The sequence below is a fragment of the Melanostigma gelatinosum genome (assembly GCF_949748355.1).
Source record: "Melanostigma gelatinosum genome assembly, chromosome: 16".
NCBI classification, from domain to species: Eukaryota; Metazoa; Chordata; class Actinopteri; order Perciformes; family Zoarcidae; genus Melanostigma; species Melanostigma gelatinosum.
In genome coordinates, this window is record NC_136649.1 from 21,689,245 (window position 1) to 21,714,368 (window position 25,124).

At 44.5% G+C, this 25,124-nt stretch overlaps 1 protein-coding gene across 1 annotated transcript in view; it reads right to left on the reverse strand.

The window, feature by feature from the left end:
• Positions 1 to 25,124, reverse strand: part of akap6 (A kinase (PRKA) anchor protein 6) — a gene marked incomplete at its 5' end in the record, with an annotated part of 160,286 nt that overhangs the window by 108,070 nt on the left and 27,092 nt on the right. Inside the window, one exon of the mRNA XM_079286827.1 lies at positions 21,426 to 21,548. Coding sequence (XP_079142953.1) covers positions 21,426 to 21,548 — 123 coding nt within the window. The remainder of the gene's footprint in view (positions 1 to 21,425; positions 21,549 to 25,124) is intronic.

Below are 25,124 nucleotides of genomic sequence, written 5' to 3' on the forward strand. Positions count from 1 at the left end.
GAGGGTCTGCAGCTGGAAGTTTGGGACGAATTTAGAAAAAGAAAATAGATCATCACTACGTATTTCATATTACACAAACTTATGATAAATTAACATAAATCAAAGCTTTAATAACAACAACAATGAACGTTTGATTAACCATGAGTTCAATGGCGTGAGGAAGTTGAACCCTCAACCCTGGCAGCGTTAGTGCCTTGCTTCAACACTGTTCTTCATATGCAACATTTCACAGATGAACAATAAAATATCACTTTGAGAACCAAAACCAGCTATATCTCTTCATCCCCCCCCCCCCCCCGTAAACACATTCATACATCATTATTATCCAAATAGAACATGACTGTCTGCATTCTGCCATCATTACCGCCTCGCAAACGTCGTAAATTACTTCAAATCTCACGGCTGATTGAGTCATTTTACAGACCCGGCGCCCACTCTGCCCCCACATCATTTTACAGATAAGCTGGTGAAAAATACCTCACAGCTAATAAACATAAAGTACATTTATCAGCACTACTAAAACACAGCGTGACTGTCTGCGTCTGCGGGATCGGGCCGGCTCATGTTCGGAATGAATTAGGTTTGGTGGCAGATTAGCTGGGCTATCGGGGAGCGATCGTATATTTCAGCCAGCTTATTCCACCAGCGATTTCGGCTCCGTTTAATATATGGAGAGCATAGAATCGATAAGAGTAGAACAGCCAGCCATCAATCACGGCATGATAAGGCATGCAGAGCAGCTCTGCCTTTATGCACGTCGGACAGCGCGCGGTAATAAGAGGCTGTGTGTGTATTTATGTGAAAGAGAGAAGGAAATAGAGACAGTCAGTGTGTGACAGACAGATAAGACAAGGACAGTGTGTGTGTGTGTGTGTGTGTGTGTGTGTGTGTGTGTGTGTGTGTGTGTGTGTGTGTGTGTGTGTGTGTGTGTGTGTGTGTGTGTGTGTGTGTGTGTGTGTGTATGGATGTACTATTGAACAGAGAAAAGCTAGGGACTATAAAAACAATAGAAACTGTAAAATAAAGTGTGTAGTTTGTAGAAGTGAAGTCTGGTGGGCTGACGTTTCTCACAAAGATGAGACGAGTTGAGGTGGAGTGAACAATACAACGCATTGGTTTGTGGACTGATGTTTTGAAGCCTCGAATTTGGCGATTTCTTCCGTCGCCATCTTGTATTTTTTGCATCCAATGAACAGAAAGTGACCATATCTGGACTGAGGAGGAGTGACGTAGAGACGCCGTATACATCTCTGGTAGCAACCTGTCAATCACCGTGTAGCCCCGCCCTAAAGCATCCCCTGCTTTATGGTCTGTGTGACTCTAAATGGACCATAATGTACTAAATGAACATCATGCTGTATTGAAGAAGACTTGAAACTAGAGATTGAGACCATAAACTCATGTTTACAATGTTTACTGAGGTAATAAATCAAGAGAGAAGTAGAGTCATTTTCTCATAGACTTCTATACAACCAGAGGAGTCGCCCCCTGGTGGACACTATAGAGAATGCAGGTTTTAAGACACTTCCAACTCGGCTTCACTCGGCAGAACCGGAGGTTGCCGCCTTGTCACCTTTCATGAAGCAGAACAGGAAGCAACCGCTTGACTCAAGGACTTTCAAACGATGATGTTGGAAGGAAACAAACCGCTGTCTCTCAAGTCACATGCTTTGTTGACCCGTCCGTCCATCCGTCCACACCACGTCCTCCAGTAGCAATTCTGTGTTTTTTAGGACGTCACACTACTTTCAGAAACGAGAAACATCTTGTGAGCTATTTTCCTAAACAAATGAGTCAGACACAGGAGACACCGTTGTTACTTTATCCACCGTCTGACAACTGGTGATAGTAACTGGAAGTAAACTGGGGATGGCTGCCGATAGCTAACAGGGAAAACAGAACCTCTTCCTGTTTTGGGTGCTCAATGGTTGTGTTGATAAAATTAGCATATATACAGTTTTAATCAGCAATTAGCTCATATACAGCTTAATCAACAGCTAGTTTATATGCAGCTTTAAGTAGCAACTAGCTTATATACAGTTTATTCAACAGCTAGCTTATATACAGCTTAATCAGCAACTAGCTTATATATACAGTTTAATTAATCACTAGTATATTTGTAGTTTTAATAACCATTATCTTATGCAGCACTATTAACCACTTATACAGTGCTCACAACACAGCAAGGCCAGAGAGAAGCAGGTGAGAGGTTACTTATTTAACTGCGTCACAAAAGAACAGGCAGCCATCTTTAGAGAAGATAAGGAAGACACAATAGACAGTGAGATTCAAGCGAGGGCCAACGCCCAGCTGAGCCCGGCTTTCTCCACACACTCTTTCCCAGGTCCTCTCGCCTCAAACTCTCACTCACACTGACGGAAACCAACGCCTATTGGGAGGGGCCAAAGGTGAATGGACATTCACGGCCTCCACCCAGGTGTCATAACGTACAAACGTGCCACGCCTGCATCTTTGACTTTGGCCAATGTGTAGCAAGGGGCGGACCCCATATATTAAGGATGATGCTGATGTGTTTAAGCGTGTCTTATGGTGGACCTCTGAGAGGGAAATCATTAGAGCCCATGCATGTTTAATTGTATTGGCTGAATAACTCTGTTGATAAATAAACCTATTGCTTTTGATTTAAACTATACGCCTCTGAGAGCTTCTGTTTCATTCTTAAACCTGCTCTAAGTGTGAAAAACAGCTACAGCACATTTTTTCACAACAAAGTGGTGACCCCGACGTGATCTGATACGATACAGAGCTTCAGGTTAGAATGTTAACAGGCCTCTCCTTTTGATTCCAGATAACGGCGTAACTCTCCCTTCGAGGCTGGGAACCCGATAATTGCCATCGGAGCGAAATTGCAGTCGGGGGGTCTGAGACGCACCGGTGCACATCTCAAGGTATGCAGAGACCTATTTAACTGAATTCTGCAACATTGTATTCATAGAAATATTCTAAAATGTGCTCAGACTGTCCGAACTGTAAGTATTTGCTTAGTATAGAATATGGTAAAGATTAAACACACAGCAACAGAGTTGTTATACAGCCATTTGGGGGTTTGTGAATATGTATGAATGTGCCCATCAGAAAACGTCAAATAACGGCGAGAAATGACGCATTTGTGATAGCGTAGAGGTGAGGTGTTGTAAGCCGTGTAACGCATTTGCTCGCAGACACGCGCTTCACGCTGAGCACTCGAATTCATGTCACAAAAGGCGTAATCTCTAACGTACTTATGGGATGTTTTGGGCTACGAAGAAATTGCATAACATGACGGGGATATATGTATATGTCATTGATGTCATTGATAAACTGTAAATTGTATTGAGAGAATTGACCGTGAAATATTCGTATCAAGTCATCGAGTGTGTTACGTGTGGTGTAAAAACCAAGTTTACTCTGCTTAGAGTAACTCTTATAAAGTTTCTGCATGGGAGCACAAGTTTTAAGTTAGCCGATGTATCATTGATAGCGGACCAAGAGAAAATTACCTTATTGAGATCATCAAATCTCCGGATCTAGATTTGTGTGCGGCGTTTAGTGGAAAACCATGATATCTCTGCTTAGAGAATCCTCGACGGAGTTTCTGGGCGAGAGCACAAAATCTACGTTAATTGATGTGTCGTTAATAATGGACGTTGTGTAATAAAGTAACTAAGAGAAAAGGACCCGCAGAGTCCTATGTTACTTAAGGTGTTTAAATTGTGTTGTTTGATGTATTGCGTTGGTGGTGTGGTTGGTAGCACCGCGGACTTCCACGCGGAAGGGCCGTGATCACGGCCCAGCCAAAGCAGATATTGTGATGCATTAAAATAGCGCTGTTTTCTTTGATATGTGTACGATAGGGACAGAATTGATTATAATTTGACTGATTGTTTGCTGAAAAAGCATTTGTTTTTCATTTGTATCGTGGTCGAGAGATCAGCGGTACACAGTCGGTTTGCTGAGATTGAGGAAAAAGACAAATTGCGGTTAAAATGCATTGCTGATGAAAGTGTGTCCAAAAGGAAAAAGAATCAGCTCATCCGCAGGCCGTGCTTCTGACTGATTTATATTTAAAGAGACAGCCGTGTATGTTCTAATGTGTGTTCATTGTTTCACTGCATTTGTAAAAGTATTACTTACATGCTAGACCGTATTTGTGAATTGTGCGCATTTTAAATTTGGTTTAATTGGTGTTGACTGTGTTTGTTTGCTGAGAAGCAGTTGTCATTTGCGCAGGCGTCCAAGAGGTGTCTGTTTGTTTAGTTTGATAAAGTGGATTAGCTGTCCAGGAATAGGGAAAGAATCCTTTATAATCTGACTGTTTTTTGGTTGCTAAAAAGCTGTTTGTCATTTGCGTTGTGATCGAACGATCAGTAGCGCTCCAGTCTGTTTGATGAGGTTGAGAGAAAAAGAAGCTTGCTGATGGAATGTGATGAGTGTGTAAAAAGAGCTGTACATCTCCGTGTTTGTGACTGATTTATGCTTAAAGAGACGGCAGCGTGTGTTTTGATTATCTAGTAGGAATGCGGGTGACTCCGTGCTTGTGACTGATTTATGCTTAAAGACACGGCAGCATGTGTTGTGATTATCTAGTATGAATGCGGTTGACTATTTGCTGAGCTGTACGTTTTAACTTTTGTTTATTTGTTTGTCTGTATTACTAAAGATATTCCTTTGCCGTGTAGGTGATCTCTGTGCATTTAAAAAAAAAAAAAAGGCAGTGTGTTGCAATTTTGTTTGAATGAAAGTGCATGTTTGAAGCGTACATAACCACGGCTGTGTATGGATTCGCTTTCGTTTAAATGAGTGCGATTATTAGGAGCATATATGTAAGCGCTGAGACCTGGTTCAGAGTTTATGCTGTTTCTGAGTTTCTTTGTGCGTTAGAGACAGCCAGCTGAGGCCGTGCTTGGTGTTTGAAAATGTTGGTGTGTTGTTTCAAAGGTTGGTGTCCAGAGTAGGGAAAACACACATTATACACGACTGTTACATTCACACACACACATAAATCACTAGAATATGCTGAGAGACAGCTGAGGGCTAATATAAGTGTCAGTTTTACTGGCATAGTTAAATTTATTGGAAAATTGTGTTCCTTAGGGATCGTTAGCAAAGTGTAATGCGGAAACACAGCAGTCCAGGAATGCTACCAGGAAGAAGAAAAAAAAAAAAAAAAAAAAAGTTTTAAAGCTAATACACAGCTTCTATTGTTCCAGCCAGACAGTCGCTAAAAGTATGAATATACAAGGTTAACAGCTGCTACAAATCTTCTATTCATTTAGTCAAGACTGGCGGTGGGAATATTAGGGAGGATTTGACTACTCCTGATAAAAAAATACAGACGCGGCCTTGATTTGTGTCTACTTACAAAGACAAAGACAGTTACAAAGACAGTTAGCGGAAGATATTTAAAAAGGTGGGGGCAAGGTTAACACTCTCTCTCTGCCTTATAAAATATTTAGTTACAAGCCATTGCTTGAGTAATTAAAACATAGCATTTCACACCTAGCAGGGGTATATAGGCAGATTTGTAAATAATATATATTCATACACTGTTAAATAATATGCGTAATACTTGTAATGCTTATATGCGGAGTTGTGAGGTCACTGTATGAAGGTTTAAAACGCCGAGAGAAGCACTCCGTCATTCTCTCGTACAACAGAATAAAGATCAGTGACCTCTGCACGGTAATGCTTGCTAAAACCATAAGATTATGGCTGAAAATTGCCACATTAGTATAATGGACGAGCTTTTGTGTCCATTCACACAGAGACTTCGAAATAACTCTATAACTGTACTGTTTTCGTCCTCTTCACCATAAAGTGTTAATACTAAAATAGACCATCATTTCACACACACACATATCACAGAGAAAAGCAGGTTTTAAGACATGCAGCAGTGGGAATGACATTGATCTGAGTTCAACCAGACACCAGAAAACTTGGGAGGAGCGTTGGCTCCCTCTGCTGGTGCTTTTGAAAAAAAAAAAAACAACAACATTTGTCCTGCATGTTGGCTTTTCTGTGGCCTATTCAAGAACTGCAACAGGAACAATGGACAGGAGCTTTGGCTCCATCGTGTGGACATTTGGGAATACTGATGTCAGCCTTTTATTGAATATTACAGAAACACACATCATGGCGGAGAAATATTCCTCTTATCTGTGCATCTTGGAGAATGCAGTCCAGGAACAGAGCAGGATTAATGGACGAAGCAAACTTTGGCCAGTGGAACAACACGCCTACCAAAGATTGATAAAACGATGGAAAGATAAAGCCATTTGGGATGGAGAACGGCTGAATTGTTCCCCTTCAGAAGAAATGGTACAACAGATGAACAGGGAAGTGATGAGACACTGTGAAGAGAAGAAGAACGAATGGCAGGACAGAAATCCAAGATATCTAAACATGGGAAAAAGAACAGCAAGAAACAACGCAGCTGCAGAAAAAGGCGTCTGGCCTTATCTTAAAAGATGCTTCGATTTTGATAACAACAGGATGGGCAGCAAGCTGATTCTCACTGGAATCGAGCAGAGATGGATGGAGCGGGCTGGCAAAGAGCCATGGAACGCAATGGAGCTGGATGCTGAAGCAGCACGTTCACCACTAGAGGCCGCCAAACACAGCGGAGGCATGTTCCCGGCCCTAACACCCTCATCCACTGCCCCTCCCTCATATGCCGACAACCCATTCACCCCTATCGACAATGACAAGCCCAAGCATGAACAAAGCAACCTGTATCCTGACCTGCCACCGCAACACAAAGACATGCATGAACATGAACAAAGCCAACTGCACCCTGATCTCCCACCTCCCCCTCCTGATTATGTGCCCACAAACCCTTTCATTCAGGCTCCAGTAAGACCAGTATCAAAGGGCTTCCTGAAAGGCATCTTCGCAGTAGATGAAGGAGAGCTGCAGATACCTGTCTCAGTAGAGGAAAAAGAGAGAAGAAAAAGAGCGAAGCAAGTTGAGAAGACTGTGGGATACCTGATGACTCAACTGAGCGCCCTAGGGCTGCGAAACACACCCGGACCTGAAACTACACCTACACTAATTGTCGACGCACACAATGAGCCACGCTTCGATGCTTTCGAATCGACTGCCCCACTCGAAACTCGGCACAGAGTGAGCAACTCAATCAGAGACCGTTACCAACACAGACAAGAAGACGAAACACAAGAGGATATTCAAATCCTGGAACAACAACTGGAGGAGCTCGAACAGCTGGAAAAAGCCCATGCAGCAACAGGCTATACGCCTTACATGGAGGCTAGTGGATATGCTATACCACAAGCGGACCTGTGGGTTCCTGGTACAGAGGAAGAGAAGGAGCTGATCGAACTAGCTGCACAGCCAGCCAACGAACACAAATGGCCACAAACACATGAAGTACAGAGGCTAACGCTAAATGGAAATTTCACAGGATATGCCACAGCCCCATCAACAACGCGCAGTGGACAACAATATGGGCCTAACTCATGTCAGATGCCACTCAGACCAGCTCCAACAGCTGCAGCCCCTCACCAGATGGCATTTATTCCCTTCTCCTTCATGGACATGTCAACACTGCTGGCTGCACTTCCTTCACTGTCTTCAGGAGCAGAGCCATGGCTAGAAGAGCTAGATAAATATACAAAGTCCCACAAACTGGCACTTGGTGACTACAGAGGCCTGCTGGCCAGAGCATCAGACCCACACACACTGAAAAAGCTTGAAGCCGCAGCAGGAACCACAAACGCGCCTGACCCCACGCCCATAGGCGGTGTCAGGCTGGTACTACATCAGGCCTTAAGGAGAGAGTACCCCACCCCAACAGACCACAGCCAAATGTCAACCTTCATGGCCAAGCCTGGGGAGCCTGCTGCAGATCTCCTAGCTCGCGCTGAGCAAGTATGGAGAACAACATTTAGAGAATCCCCAGATGCATCTCAGACATCAATGGCACTCTGGAGAAGCATGGTGACCAAAGGATTGCCTGCAAAGGTAAGAGAGGCGATTGAAAACACTGTGGCCATCGCCTCCTTCACTCAATCGTCATGGAGAGAACATGTACTGCATCACTATGATAAACACAGAACAGCTGCAGAAGCATCAGATGTGGAGCTCAAGGCACTGCAAGTGGCACTGATGAAGAGACAGCTGTCTGACCTGGACTCGGCCCAAAAGATTGCTAAGGACAAAAAGAAGCAGATGGCTCAACTGGAAACACTAGCAGAACAAGTGGTCCCTGTAATGGTGCAGCAACCATGGCAACAAAATCAGAGAGGAGGACAAAGAGGAGGTGCCCAAGGGGGTGATCAAGGAGGCACTTTCTACTGCTACAACTGTGGAAAACCTGGTCACTATTCACGTGACTGCCGCTCACGTAGTCAGCCGCAACAACAAGGCCCAACACGTGGAAGAGGAGGAGGACCCAGAGGAAGAGGAAATTATCAGAGAGGAAGAGGAGGCTTTCAGGATCCACGAAACCAGAATCAAGCTGGACAGCCATACCAGGCGCCACTAGGAGGCACTGAGCAATGGCCGCAAAATGATCCTAGCTCCGGAGAAAATGTCAACCAGGCACTACAAGCTCAGTGGGCGAATAACTATTATCCCTACTAGGACACCCCACAACCACCTGGCACCGGCATCATGAAATTTGGACTAGCAAGTGAGCCAACTCTCACTTGCACAATAAACGGACAGGCACACACATTTTTGGTGGACACAGGGGCAACATATTCCAGCCTCACGTCTCCACAGGTCCTGTCATCTAAATATGTGTCAGTGGTTGGGGTCTCAGGCGCGCCAGAACGCCAGTGGTGCACTACACCTTTAAATGTCCAAATTGGAAGTCAACAATGGTCACACAGCTTCCTATCAGCGCCAAACTGCCCAGTAAACCTACTGGGCCGCGATCTGATGACTAAATTCGGTCTAACAATATGGCTAAACAACGAAGGGGTCCAGGTCTCACTGGACCCTCCCCCTGCAAGCACACTATCAATGCCTGTGCGAATACTATCTATGCCACAAACGTCCATTAATGTGGAATCATTGGATGAAGAAGTGTACTGGCTGAGATGTCTAGCCACAGGACCAAGCACACCAACAATTCAATTCTGGTTCAACATACACAGAGAACAAATCCAAAGACTGCATCCATATAAAACTCCTCTGCCATTTGTGCACTGCACTATGAATGTCACGGACGATCCAGACTGCCCATATGCTGAAGATTGGGACATCAATATGGCTCACCTAACTCCACAAATAATATGTCATGATGTGTATTGTGGAAAAGAAGGCGTGGCAGCAGCAGTGCTATTGGATGATTATCAGACCAAGTGGTATGGTCTCAGCAAAGAATCTGCTCCACACGTCACCCTAGCGGTTGGATTTGGACAAGAGGCCAGAGGACTCGGCCCCATGATAAAAAGAGCACATACTCTGTCATGGACACACACAGATACAGCAGGACTGCTGAAGGCAACAGAAGAAGATATGTGGCGATGGATCATCTCTACCAAAGAACACACACTACCTGAACATTTACCACTGCCACGCCATCATGGTAAACCATGCACTGACCATCCTGCAACTCAAGCTCTATTGGACGGCGTGCCTGCGAAACTATGGACGACTGGCCCTTATGATGTGGGAAAATTGGCAACGGTCAAACCTGTGAAGGTGACGCTGTTGGATCCATTTGCACCTCCTATCTGGCATCCACAGTACAAACTAAAGCCAGAACAAATCGCAGGCATCGCTCCGACCATTGCAGGTCTGTTACAAGCTGGAGTGTTGGTGAAAACTCGATCACCATACAATACAGCGATATTGCCAGTGCAGAAGGCCGGAAGCAACACAGGCTGGCGGATGGTACAAGATTTTCGACCAATCAATGATGCCACACAACCGGCGTCATATCCAGTTCCAGATCCACATATTGCCTTAACAAATCTCAGCCCACAGCACTCTTATTTCACAGTAATTGACCTTGCTAACGCCTTCTTCAGCATCCCTCTGGACAAAGACTCACAGACACTGTTTGCTTTCACATTCAACGACCAGCAATACACCTACTCTCGCCTGCCACAAGGCTTTCGTTGTTCTCCAGGTTTGTTCAACCATCATCTCAGACTACACTTGTCTGATATAGAGGTGCCGGATGGTGTCGTCCTCATACAATATGTGGATGACCTCCTGATTGCTGCCCCATCTTCTGCCACCTGCCTGGAGGCCACTGAGACTCTGCTGCTGCTGTTAGCCTCAAAAGGCTACAAAGTTAAGAAGACCAAGGTCCAAACATGTAGGAGACAAGTCACATTCCTGGGTCGCACTCTCTCATCTAGCGGCCTGGCTGTAAGCACAGCCCACAGAGACAGCATTCTCCATCATGACAGACCTATCACCGTGGGACATATGCTGTCATTCCTGGGTCTAACAGGCTACTCTCGTAGTCACATTCCAGACTACACTGACCTCACCACCTGTCTCAGAAGCCTGCTCAAGGAACCAGGAACTAGAAACACCTCTGCCCCACTGGTGTGGACACAAGACGCTGAAGACGCGTTCACCAAACTCAAACAGACTTTGTCACATGCCTCGGCTCTTCAAGCTCCAGACTATTTACTCCCTTTTCACCTAGATGTTTCTGAACAAAAAGGAGGGATGGTAAATGCAGTTTTGTATCAGAAAAAAGGGGGAGAAAGAGTGGTACTCATGTATCACTCATCAAAACTGGACCCAGTTGAAGTTGGCCAATCCACCTGTACAAGACACATGGCGGCAATTGCAAAGGCGATCGAGAAAACATCCCACATTGTCATGTGCCACCCTCTGAAAATCCACACACATCATGGTGTGGCTGCATTCCTCCTCAGCAAAGAATTCACATTCGGAGCTGCAAGAAAATCGAAAATTCAAAGAGAATGCACAAGACCACATATTGTCTATGAAACAGGAGGAATCAATATGGCGTCATCACTACAACAAGGACAAGAAGATCAACCACACAGCTGCGAAGCAAGAGCAATCATTGAAAACAAACTAAGGCCAGACCTGGGAAATACACCAATCCCAGGAGCAGAAATGTGGTTATACACGGATGGATGTTGCTACAAAGGAGAGGACGGAAACACAGCATCCTATGCTGTGGTGAGACAATTCGAAGACATGGAACACACAATAGTAGCATCAGGTATCCTACCTCAACCAGCATCAGCACAACTGGCAGAAGTCGAAGCGCTCATACAAGCCTTGAAAATAGCAGAAGGAAAATCTGTAAACATCTTCACAGATTCTGCTTACGCACATGGAGCAGCTCACGTTGATGGGCCCATGTGGCGAAGAAGAGGATACACAACATCAATGGACGCACCCATCAAACACAAGAAGGAAATCATGGCACTGGTGGAAGCTATGAAGCTACCAAAAAGAGTGGCAATCATGAAATGCAAAGGACATGATGGCAAGGCAAAGACCAGAATAAGTGTGGGAAACGACAAGGCAGATGAAGCTGCTAAAGAAGTAGGAGGATACAGACCAAAACAGATGGTTCTGAAAATAGCCATACAAGAACCCGAAATCACTGAAGAAACACTGATTGAGATACAGAAGAAGGCTGGACCATACGAATGGTCTGAATGGCAAAGGAAAGGAGCAACAAAAGGAGAAAGTGGACTTTGGAGATCCCATGATGGCAGAGTGGTATCACCAGCAGAATTATGTGTCTCACTGATACCAGAGGCACATGGACCAACGCACGAAGGAAAGAAAGGAACATTACAAAGGGTGGAAGCACTGTGGTGGCACCCACGCATGGAAAGCATGGTGTCCCTCTTCTGCGACGAATGCACCACCTGTGGGGATCACAATGTGAAGAAACCGTACAAGACACCTATGGGCTCTTATCCTGTACCATCAGCCTGCTTCCAAGACATCAGCATAGACTTTACTGACATGGGACATGATAACAGAGTACAAGGAAAAAGATACATTTTGGTAATGGTGGACAGATTTTCAAAGTGGGTAGAGGCAATCCCAACTAAAAAAGAAGACGCACAGACAGTAATAAAGTGGCTGCAAACAGAACTAATACCTCGCTATGGTGTTCCTAGATGTATAAGGTCCGATAATGGTTCACATTTCAGTAATAAGCATTTGCAGGAAGTGGAAGCCAGACTAGGAATCAGACATAGATATGGATCAGTGTATCATCCACAGTCACAAGGACTGGTAGAGAGGGCAAATCAGACGCTAAAATCAAAAATAGCAAAGACATGTGCGGCATCAAAGCTGACATGGGTTGAAGCCTTACCATTAGCTCTAATGGCAATGAGGAGCGCACAAGGAAATGAGACGCATCTTTCACCACATGAGTTAATGACAGGGAGGCAAATGCCTGGTCCTCCAAGAGACAGTAGTCATATACCAGCTTTAGATGTGCAGCAAGTTGAAATGAAGGCATATATGACTGCGTTAATCACTCTCACGGAGGCTCTCTCCAAACAGGTCCTGCGGACCAGTGCAGCTGACCAGGAGGAAGTGAAAAATCTCATCCGAGTGGGTGACTGGGTCAGGGTCAAAGTTCACAAGAGAAAGTGGACTGACCCCAGGTGGACAGGGCCGTACGAAGTGAAGGAGGTTACTTCACACTCGGTCCAGGTCATAGGTAAATCAGGAGCACCTTGGCACCACCTGTCACATTGTGCCCCAGCATCTGAGCGTTCCAGACCCTTAGCAGAGGTCCGAGGTGATCTGGCGCAAAATGGAGTGTGAGTGTAATCTGTTGGGGGAAACAGACATCCAGCCACAGGGGATTCATCCCACTCCAGGTACCTGGAAAGACATGGGGATAGGTAAAAGAACTGGGTGGGTCCTATTGGGTTTGGGTGTGACATTTGTGATATTCTTGACTTTGGGATTGAAAATGGGGGACAAAACAGTGAACAAACCAACTAGCGGAAACTATGACTGTCTGCCAGAGGCAATGCCAAATCTGACAGGGTTTGAGAGTCATCCAAGCTGCAATCTGACAACAAGTGGCAAGGATGTGAAAATGCCAAATCTGACAAGGTTTGAGAGTCATCCAAGCTTCAATCTGACAACAAGCGGCGAGGATGTGAACAAAACTCAAAACGACCTCGAGAGAGGGAAGGTTAGGCAAAAAAGAGATGCCTCAGAACCGGCATACAAGCCACCACCAAAAGCGTGTCGTGCATATCTGACCTTAAACTACACCCAGGGGAGCAAAACCGTTTTTACTTTTGATTTGTGTGATGTGATTAACTGTGGAAGAAGACCAAGAGCATGGAGAGGTCGTGCTGTGTATTTGTGTGCTGACAATGCCATAGTCAACAGATGTGAGAATTACGTGAACGTCCCGTCCATAGCGTTTTGTCATTCCTGGGGGGCGGTAACTAAGTACACAGGGCGGTGGAAGCCAACAATGCGAGGGGAAAGTCCGAGAAGGACCTTATGGGACAAAATAGACTTCCAACGAGACTTTTCAGCAACAGCCAATCCCTTATCTCTGTCCCTAAACAACGTCACCAAAAGCAGCACAGGAAAAAACATAATATGGTTCGCCCTATTAGTGGACGTCCCAGGCAAAGACCCGAGAGTAGGAATTCAAATAAACATAATTCCGCACAGACAACCGCTACCACCAGACCCACCTACTGTCTTATCAGAAGACTTTTCTAAATGGACTCCCCAACAGGTGATTCAATTAGCTACAGGACAAGGAAGCGACAATGTATGGTTAAATTGGATTGTTGATAATGCTATAAAAAACAAAATGAGTGGCTGTGTAGCTTGTGCTGCAGCTAGACCAGCTATGTTCACCGAACCAGCACCACTATATCCTGAATCTGACCCAACAGGATACGCGTGCATGACAAAAATGACTAAAATGGCTACTCCACCACATTGCACTACTCTGGCATCCATATTCCCACCGATTGACAACCAAACTGCAGTAGGTTATTTCAAAGCTTACAAAGGACTAGGATCCAGATATGTCTGTTACCATTTCACCAACGATAGAGCTCAAATCCACCTAGGTAGTGTGCCAGAAGACTGGTGCAACATGACACGACCAGGCTCAGAGATAGGTTCTTGGGCTAGGGGAGGGCTATTCTACTACTGTGGGGGTCTGCGCTTATTCACTAACATACCACCATCTACAATAGGAGTCTGTGCTATGGTGAGGCTGGCAATGCCACTTACCTTAGTGGGAGACAAAATAGTACAGGACCAAAACAAAGTACAAAGCCTGACCCAACGCAGACGCAGACATATCTTAGCTAAAAGAGCAGCTGAAGCTGAGTTCAGCCTGGACAGAGGTCCAACTTACATAGATGCTATCGGAGTGCCCAGAGGAGTGCCTAATGAATACAAATTGGTAGACCAAATTGCAGCAGGTTTTGAGAGTATCGCAAGTATTATTCCATGGATAACTGTGAATAAAAATGTTGATCGTATCAATTATGTGCATTACAATGTTCTTCGTTTGGCTAATCATACTAGGGATGCAATAGAGGGTCTGGCTGAGCAGCTGGCCCCTACTTCTTTGATTACTGTACAAAACAGAATGGCTTTGGACATGTTGCTTGCTGAAAAAGGAGGTGTTTGCTCAATGTTTGGAGACCTGTGTTGTACTGTCATTCCCAACAATACTGCGCCGGACGGTTCAGTCACAAAAGCACTGAATAGTCTGAGGGCACTGTCAAACGAAATGCAGGAAGCATCAGGTGTGAACAATCCATTTGGAGATTGGATGGAAAACATGTTTGGAAAATGGAAGCACCTGATCTTGTCAATAGCAGTGTCAGTGGGTGTGTTCATTGCAATATTGGTCTCATGTGGATGTTGTATAATACCCTGTATTCGTTCTTTGGTTGGCCGTCTCATCACCACTGCCCTCTCCAAGGAACCATTACCACCCCCTCCTTATGGAGCTTACCCAGTATGGGAAGAGCAGAACAGCCTGGTAGGGTCAGGCGAGGCAGAGGAAGACACCAGCGTGTGAACAGGGTAGGAAAGTAAAGAAAGTGACGTCCTTCAGACGTCAAGAGAGGGATTTGTTGATAAAATTAGCATATATACAGTTTTAATCAGCAATTAGCTCATATACAGCTTAATCAACAGCTAGTTTATATGCAGCTTTAAGTAGCAACTAGCTTATATACAGTTTATTCAACAGCTAGCTTATATACAGCTTAATCAGCAACTAGCTTATATATACAGTTTAATTAATCACTAGTATATTTGTAGTTTTAATAACCATTATCTTATGCAGCACTATTAACCACTTATACAGTGCTCACAACACAGCAAGGCCAGAGAGAAGCAGGTGAGAGGTTACTTATTTAACTGCGTCACAAAAGAACAGGCAGCCATCTTTAGAGAAGATAAGGAAGACACAATAGACAGTGAGATTCAAGCGAGGGCCAACGCCCAGCTGAGCCCGGCTTTCTCCACACACTCTTTCCCAGGTCCTCTCGCCTCAAACTCTCACTCACACTGACGGAAACCAACGCCTATTGGGAGGGGCCAAAGGTGAATGGACATTCACGGCCTCCACCCAGGTGTCATAACGTACAAACGTGCCACGCCTGCATCTTTGACTTTGGCCAATGTGTAGCAAGGGGCGGACCCCATATATTAAGGATGATGCTGATGTGTTTAAGCGTGTCTTATGGTGGACCTCTGAGAGGGAAATCATTAGAGCCCATGCATGTTTAATTGTATTGGCTGAATAACTCTGTTGATAAATAAACCTATTGCTTTTGATTTAAACTATACGCCTCTGAGAGCTTCTGTTTCATTCTTAAACCTGCTCTAAGTGTGAAAAACAGCTACAGCACATTTTTTCACAACAGTTGACGCACTTCCGTTGTGCCATAAATGTAGTGTTCTATATGTAGTTATATCTAGTTTTCAATGGTAAAAAGAAGCAGGTGGATTTGTTTCTCTCAGCAGCTGCGTCCTGTGGCCTAAAACGTTCCAACTCCCTGAACACACACACACACACACACGCACACACACCAGTGGGCTGCTTCAAAGCCTGCGTGATCAGATTACCTGTTAGCATTAGCATATTAGCCCGGAGCGACGGGTAGGACGGCCTCAGAAGCCTACCTAATATCATTTAGCTTTTTAGCATTAGCATATTAGCGAGGGCGCTAAGAGGTGTGCAGCGCTGATACGGAGCGATGACATTGAGGTTTGACATTGAGAGTGTGTGTCGAGCTGCGCTGATCAGAGGCTCACACACACACACACACACACACACACACACACACACACACACACACACACACACACACACACAGGATCGGGTTGATGAGACATGATCTGATCAAAGAGTCTTTGTAATAATGATGATCAAATTGTCTCCATTCAGACAGAGCCGAGAGAAACTATACGGCTGTATTCCCCGAGGTGTGTGTGCGTGTGTGTGTGTGTGCGTGTGTGTGTGTGTGTGTGCGTGCGTGTGTGTGTGTGCGTGTGTGTGTGCATGCATGTGTGCGTGTTTCCTCACCCTCTCTTTGCTTTCCCTCTCTCTTTTTTCCTGCATACACCTTTTATATGAAGCAATAAAATGCATTTCTCTCTCTTTCCCCTCCCTTCATGAATTGCATCTCTCTCTCTCTCTCTCGCCCTCTTTTCCAACAAATTACTTCTTCAATCTCTCCTTTTCTCTCCCTCCCTCCCTCTCTCTCTTTTTATCCACCATCCTCTCCATTCTTTTGTCTTTCTGTCACCTTTAATCCCTCGTCTCACATTTTCTCTCCCATATAATTTTTCTTCCTCTCTTTTTCTTCTTGACGTGACAAATAAACGTCGTGAAAAGGCGAAACAGTTGCCTGAGAATATTAGACGTCTAGGGCTTTTATTGTGAAAGGTAAGAACTGAAGGAGTGGATGTGGACTGCGCTGCCTTTGTCAAGATTGAACGGAGTAATAAAGTTTTGCCATCTTGGTTTGTTTTGTCTTTTCTTAAATATAGGCGCAACATCACCTGTTCTCCACAACGTGATTGGTTGATGACTTTATTCGCTGCGCAAAAGCTCCAAAAAATCGACGTTCGGAAAAAAAGTTGCCTTTTTTCAGGTTAATATTGTTGTGTGGAAAAAAATATTGACGTGCAAATGAATTGCAAACTACATCATCCAACTCTCAGTAAAACAGTGAAGAGAAACTAATTCCCTCACACCTCTTAGTAATCATGTGACAACAGATCAGCTGACACTCAGCAGAGCGCCGACGAGACTGAGATCAACAGTTTGTTGATCAACCAAAGAAGAAGAGATTCAGCTGTTGTTTCCTGTTGTTTGAGACGTTTCAGTGCGTTTTCACATAATCTGCATTTCCAGATTTAGTCAGTTTGGTGAGGAGGTAGTCGTGGAGAGCCCCCCCCCCCCCCCCCCCCCCTCATATTGCCACCACTAGTGTGTTGCTGCTGGTAATGGGATTCAAAGGCCTGGATCGCCCATCAGACCCAATCAATAGGCCTTTCATTGGCCGCCATCTCTCAGCGCCTTACAAAGAGCAGCCTGTGTGTGTGTGTGTGTGTGTGTGTGTGTGTGTGTGTGTGTGTGTGTGAGTGTGTGTGTTTGCATCCTCTCGCCTCACTGATCTCCCCGGGGTTCCGGAAAGACCTGTGCTTATTTGCTCCACGCGCCCTAAAACACACATATAGACACACACACACACACACACACACACACACACACACACACACACACACACACACATACACACACGCCAGCTGGACCAAATATTCAATTGGGAGAGCAGCTCCACTCCACCCACTGCTGCCCTGGAGCTGTGTGTGTGTGTGTGTGCGTGTGTGTGTGTGTGTGTGTGTGTGTGCGTGTGTGTGCAAGAGAAAGCAATATAGAGAAAGAGAGAGCGAGTAACAGAGTGTGTGAGTATGTGTGAGAGAAATAAAGAAAAAAAGAGACGGACAGAAGGAAAGAGAGACAAAAAACAAACAGATAAGGACAGAATGAAACAAAGAGCAACGTTGTCTCCGAAAAAGGACATTTGTATGAAGTACTTTGCATAACTAAAGCGTGATTAAAGGATAAGTGTGGAGATATTCTGTTGTTCTTATTGTCAACACCAGAACCAGCAGTGAATGTATCACTAAGCTCCATTACAACTCATCAATGAGCCTCACTGTTCTTCATCGTCATCATCAACACACTGGAGTTCATTCTGTTTCAATCCCACATAAAATACTCACTAAAGCACCACATGTGGATTAATACGCCGCTGAAAATAGTCCCCTACAAAGGTACTATTTGCTCCCCTAGCAGTGCTGACAGAGCTAACAGTGTTTATCTGACGGGGGAGCCGGAGGTTTGGCGCTACGCTTTCACGTCGACGCCAACGGTCAGGACGGCGTTATCAGCTGTAACCGCCTTATGAGAGCAGCGCAGAGCGGCGGCGGTGAGCCAACATGCTCAAACATCACGGACTGTATGTAAGAAGTGGACGTAGTCATCGTGACGTCACTCGTTGTGGACTGATGTTTTTGCAACCAGTGAACAGGAAGTGACCATATTAGGACTGAGGAGGAGTGACGTAGAGACGGCGTATATGTCTCTGGTAGAGACCTGTCAATCACAGTAAGCCCCGCCCTAAAGCATCCCCTGCTTTATGGTCTGTGTGACTCTAAATGGACCATAATGTACTAAATGAACATCATGCTGTATTGAAGAAGACTTGAAACTAGAGATTGAGACCATAAACTCATGTTTACAATGTTTACTGAGGTAATAAATCAAGAGAGAAGTAGAGTCATTTTCTCATAGACTTCTATACAACCAGAGGAGTCGCCCCCTGGTGGACACTAGAGAGAATGCAGCTTTGAGGTACTTCCACATTGGCTTCATTCGGGAGAACCGGAGGTTACCGCCTGACGAACATGCACTAACTGTCACGTGGCCGGCCTGCTCCTCTATATGTTTACAGAGATAATAATATTGATGATCTGAATGTTGAACAGGAAACTTTTAACTTGAGTGTTTTATTCTTCTACGTCTTAAAGATGTCACACTTCCTGATCTAGTCAGCAGTTACATTTCCTCAGAAACGTCTTCGGTAAAACAGATGAGTAAAATGTAAACACATTGTTATAAAAAAGAGAGAAAGACAAAGAGAAAACCTGGCTCTCTGCAGTAATCAACAAAGAACACACACACACACACACACACACACAATTACACGCCCAAAGACACTAATAACTACAAAGTGTGAGTGTGACTATCGACACAGACACACAAACACGGAGTCGGTTAGCTGACGCGCTGTCGGCGGCGCGGCGGTTCAAAGTCCCGTCAGCGATGCCTTTTCATCCTCTTTTTGCTTTATTTAACGAGACGCGCCAATTAAGAGCCGGCAATTCTAATTGAAGCTAACCGCCGCTAACGTTAGCACTGCTGGCACCCACAACAAAGCCAACACGTGTAAACAAACCAACAAACAAACACACAGCAGAAATGCATGTTCAGAGAAGACAACTGTGTGTGTGTGTGTGTGTGTGTGTGTGTGTGTGTGTGTGTGTGTGTGTGTGTGTGTGTGTGTGTGTGTGTGTGTGTGTGTGTGTGTGTGTGTGTGAGAGAGGGTGTGTGTGTGTGTGTGTGTGTGTGTGTGTTATGCTGTTCTTCAGGGACGGATATGGAGATGCTGATTTGGAAATATGTCTAGGAACATGCAAATGTATGCAAATAGCAACTGTGTGTGTGTGTGTGTGTGTGTGTGTGTGTGTGTGTCTAAAACACATGCCTACTGTTGTGCACATACGTATGTTTGCATTTGTACGCTTCTATGCAAATACAATTGGTTTGTTTGTCTTGGTGTGTGTGTGTGTGTGTGTGTGTGTAGAAACTCAGCATTGTGCATCAGTTGGTTTTTCACATTCATACTTGATGTCTGTATGAGTGTGCGTGTGTGTGTGTTGGTGTGTGAAGCCCATATGTTTGCCATAAAGAGAGTGAGTAATCGCCAAAGTGCTTCTCGCCTGTGTGTGTGTGTGTGTGTGTGTGTGTGTGTGTGTGTGTGTGTGTGTGTGATGCAGCACTCACTGATCTATAGGCGCTCGCTTGTTTTAAAGGGTGTGTGTGTAAATTAGAGAAACACAGGGACAGTTATTTGATTTTTTTTTCCTTTTTTAGTAGAATAGACAAATGGAAGACGGAGAGATAAATAACAGAAAGAAAAAAGAAAGAAGAGAGCAGATGGTGAGAAAACAACAAACATAAAATGGCAGGAGAGAGAGAGAGAGAGAAGGCAGAGAGAGAGATAGAGAGAGAGAGAGAGAGAGAGAGAGAGAGAGAGAGAGAGAGAGAGAGAGAGAAGGCAGAGAGAGAGAAGGCAGAGAGAGAGAGAGAGAAGGCAGAGAGAGAGAGAGAGAGAGAGAGAGAGAGAGAGAGAGAGAGAAGGCAGAGCAGCGCCGGTGAAACAGGAGGAGAACAAAAGAAGAGAAATCAGGATGAAACCCGTGAAGATGAAACAGGAGTCAGTGTGTGTTCTGTCTTCATCTTCATCATCATCATCAGCAACCACTGACCTTTGACACACTGAGAACATGAAGAACACGCAGCTTTAAAAGACGATCTGAAAGGTGAGTGTTGGTTTGGACTGCAGGTGGGTGCAGTCTGGCTGTTTGGTCAGACGGGTATAATAAATAATAAATAATAAATAACCACGTCCAGTTATTTTAACCCAAACCACCATCTTCCCTTCAACATAACTCAGTCATTTTATTGTCTAAACCTCACTGAGTTGTTTCCTGTGAAGACGGAAGTTTATTTTGAAAAGTGACGAGCAGAAACATTATCATTCCAGCTGCAAAATATAAAACACGATTGTTGTTCATTCCGCTCTCTTGATCTGTGTTACTGCGAGAGACATTCTGGAAATGATTTAAATTCATTTACTTTGTGACTTTTAATTTGAAATGTCAGGGAACAAAACGTTTCATAAAATGCTTCTTCCTATATCTGAGTATTTTTAAGACTTTGGTAAGATTGATTGAAGACATTTTAATACTATTCATAGCCTGTGTTAGACGGACCTGCAGGAACCCTGTCGGAACACAAAGGAGATTCTGCACAACTGTTTGAAATACAGAGTTCATATAACCATGTCCAATGTGCGTATGAACATGTGATTGTACACAGCACTCATGTACATTTACACCTGAATGTGTGAGAGCTTTGACAGTGTGTGTGTGTGTGTGTGTTATTGTATTTGCATCTTTGTGAGGACCCAGACTGAGGACATGTTGGCCGGTCCGCACGTCTTCAAAGGACTGCTCGAGGGATAAGACTTAAGTCCTTAAGGTTGAAGTGACAATTAGGTTGTGCTTTATGTTAATGAGGGTCCTTGCGAGTAAATAAAGCATAGAAGTGTGTGTGTTCCCACCAGGTGTGTGTCCAGGTACGCCCTCAGGCTGTCCAGCTCCTGTCTGGGCTGCGTCCAGTTGTCTGTGCTGTCCAACGCCTCCTGCAGCCACGAGATGAACCCGTCCAACTGCTGCACGAAACACTGGGGACGAGAGAGAGAGAGAATTCAGTCACATTATTTAAAAAAATAATAATAATAATAGCAGAATTAATTCTGCTGGAGTCACATGAAAACAACACAGAACACACTGCAGAGGATGGAGAGAACGAGAAGAAGAAGAAGAAGAAGAAGAAGAAGAAGAAGAAGAAGAAGAAGAAGAAGAAGAAGAAGAAGAAGAAACTGAAGAAAATCCAACAGGTAAGAACATTCAACAGAAGAGAGAAAGAAACAGATTGGAAGGAGGAGATGATGATGAGGAGATGAAGGAGAAGAGAGGAGAGAGAGATGATGAGAGGATGAAGGAGAGGAGGAGAGAGAGATGCTGAGAGGATGAAGGAGAGGAGGAGAGAGAGAGATGATAATGAGAGGATGAAGGAGAGGAGAGGAGGAGATGATGATGAGAGGATGAAGGAGAGCAGGAGAGAGAGATGATGAGAGGATGAAGGAGAGGAGAGGGGGAGATGATGATGAGAGGATGAAGGAGAGCAGGAGAGAGAGATGATGAGAGGATGAAGGAGAGGAGAGGGGGAGATGATGATGAGAGGATGAAGGAGAGCAGGAGAGAGAGATAATGAGAGGATGAAGGAGAGGAGAGGAGGAGATGATGATGAGAGGATGAAGGAGAGCAGGAGAGAGAGATGATGAGAGGATGAAGGAGAGGAGAGGAGGAGATGATGATGAGAGGATGAAGGAGAGCAGGAGAGAGAGATGATGAGAGGATGAAGGAGAGGAGAGGGGGAGATGATGATGAGAGGATGAAGGAGAGCAGGAGAGAGAGATGATGAGAGGATGAAGGAGAGGAGAGGGGGAGATGATGATGAGAGGATGAAGGAGAGGAGGAGAGGAGAGGGAGAGCGGCTGGACGGTGTTTCAGAGCTGATTCCAGATGAATTAATTCAAGGACAGAAAAAGAACAAAACAACGAGACCCGCAGGACGTAACAGGTAAACCACACATTAGGATGAACACTGAGGGATGATGGGAAAAAAACAGAGATAGTAGGAAATAAAGGAGGATAGTGAAAGATGAAGAAAAATGGAAACACAAACAAATGTGGGAGAGAGAGAATAAAAAAGAGACTGAAGAATAGATTAATGAAGACGAGTCAAAGTAGAAGAAGAAGAAGAAGAAGAAGAAGAAGAAGAAGAAGAAGAAGAAGAAGAAGAAGAAGAAGAAGAAGAAGAAGAAGAAGAAGAAGAAGAAGAAGAAGAAGAAGAAGAAGAAGAAGAAGAAGAAGAAGAAGAAGAAGAAGAAGAAGAAGAAGAAGAAGAAGAAGAAGAAGAAGAAGAAGAAGAAGAAGAAGAAGAAGAAGAAGCCTGGTGGACAGCTACTGCCATCTACTGGCTGAGACGAGTATTTATGAGCTCAGAACTGAACCTCCTGAAACTCACTAATGTGACTTCAAGAGACGCTTCAGAAAAGATGAAATGTTTCACTAAAAGAGCGACACGCGAGCTCCACCTGAGGAGGAGAATCCACGTGAAAGAGCATCTGATCCAGTATTGATTTGTGCCGTTAAATCCACTTCACTCCTGAAGAGGAGCGGAGGAGACGGCTTAAAAGGAGGAGTCATGAAGGAGACATGGAGGTGCAGAAGAAGAAAGAAAAGAAAATAAATGACTTTCCACCGTGGCTCGTGGAGTAAACACTTGAAGAGAAGATCAGACAAAGTCTCATTTTAGAGACCAAACAAAAGAGATTAAAGAGGTTTAACCTGCTGCTCCTTCAAGGAACAAACGAAAACTAAAGGTATTTACTGTCCTGCACAACTGCACACGTACAAACAAGCCCAGCAGCAGCTCACACGGAGTCCTGCTCTCATCAGGGGGTCAAAGGTTTTGATTGAAGACTCTTTAGAGTTACTGACTCTGTGATTAAAGCCTCTTCACAAACGTTAAATCAAACACAATGAGTAAACCTTCATACTGAATGCTTCATATTTCATTCGTTTTCCTTCAAATATCCTCCGCTAGTGGAAACTGAAGCTGTGATTTTATTGTTTTCATGGTTGTGGAACGGCGCTGATTGATCAGTTCCTTCAGTAACTATTAAAAACATCACAATCCTGAAACCACAAACACGATTCAGTTGATTGTCTCCTGATCATCTCTAATAAATGATTGCGGTGACGAGTTTAATAAACCAGAGAGGTGATTAAAGAGGTTTACAGAATAGAAAAAAACAGGTTTTGTCTTCTATTCTATTATTTCATAACCCTTTAATAAACAATATGAAAAATAAATGGACGATGACAAAGTTTAAATACATTAATATACGTACATTATTTGTATTTACTACATTAAGTCTTGTTCGATCTTGTGTGAGCGGTTTTACAACCCTTTAAATTAAAGTAAAGTAAATAAAGCCGGGCTTCTTCTTCTATGGTTTCAGTGGCGACGCCTCCACAGAGGGAAACACCTGGAACACAAAGGTCAGCGAGGAGCTGCAGCCTGACGTCACGTGGTCTGGATTCAACCCGGCTCCTCTCAGAGACCCGGAGAGGAGGATCTGCATACAAGTGTAACTGTGACTGCAGATCATCGCGAGGAGACGGTCCTAAGAGTCGATACATCCGCCGTTGTTTTTCATATCGCTGGCTGAGAGCGATCCAGAGAACTGATGGCGTGAAGGAGGTGGAGAGAAGGTGAATCTGATGGAAATGACCTGCCGCATGTGTGCACCCATCCTTTCACCTCGCCTACAAATCGCTGCATCGAATCTGTACATGTGTGTGCGTGTGTGTGTGTGTGTGTGTGATGATAAAACGCGTGTTTGTTTGTGCACACCTTCTATGATTCAGAGGCGTCTGTGTGTTGGTGAGCTGGAAACCTTCACCGATTGAGCGGCGGTATGTTAATTACAACCGTGACCCTTAAAAAAAAAAACATCGATATGACTCCGTCCATCTCTCCGCCGCTCGTTAGGGAGGAGAGATGGAAATCAAAAGTATTGATGAGACGGGAGGAGGAGGAGAAGGAGGAGAGGAGATTAAGAGAGGAAAGGAAACAAGAGAGGAGAGGAAGGAAAGAGGAGAGGAAAGAAGTTAAAGAGAGGAAAGGAAAGTAGAGGAAGATGAGATGAAAGGAGATTAACAGAGGGAAGGAAAGAAGTGGGGAAAGGAAAGACGACTAGAGGAGAGGAAAGAGGGGATGAGAGGAAGAGGCGGAAAAGAGACTAACAAAGGGAATTAAAAAAGGAAGGAAAGGAAAGAGGACAAGAGGAAAGGAAAGAGGACAGGGGAGAAGAAAGACTAGAAAGGAAAGACTATGAGAGGAAAGGAAATAATGCAAATAAAGTTCGGGACGGAAAGAAGAGAGGAGATGCGAGAAAAGGAGAGACAGCTAGAGGAGAGCAAGAGGAAAGGAAAGGAAAGATGACTTGAGGAAAGGAAAGCAAGGAAAAGAGAGAAATGAGAAAAACTAAAGGAATGAAGGAGAGAAGATACGAGTGAAAGAATGGAATGAAAAATAAAAGGAAAGGACATAACAAGCAGGAGGAAAGGAAAGGAAGAGGACAGGAGAGATGAAAAGGAAAACAAAACAGAAAGGATGAAAAGCA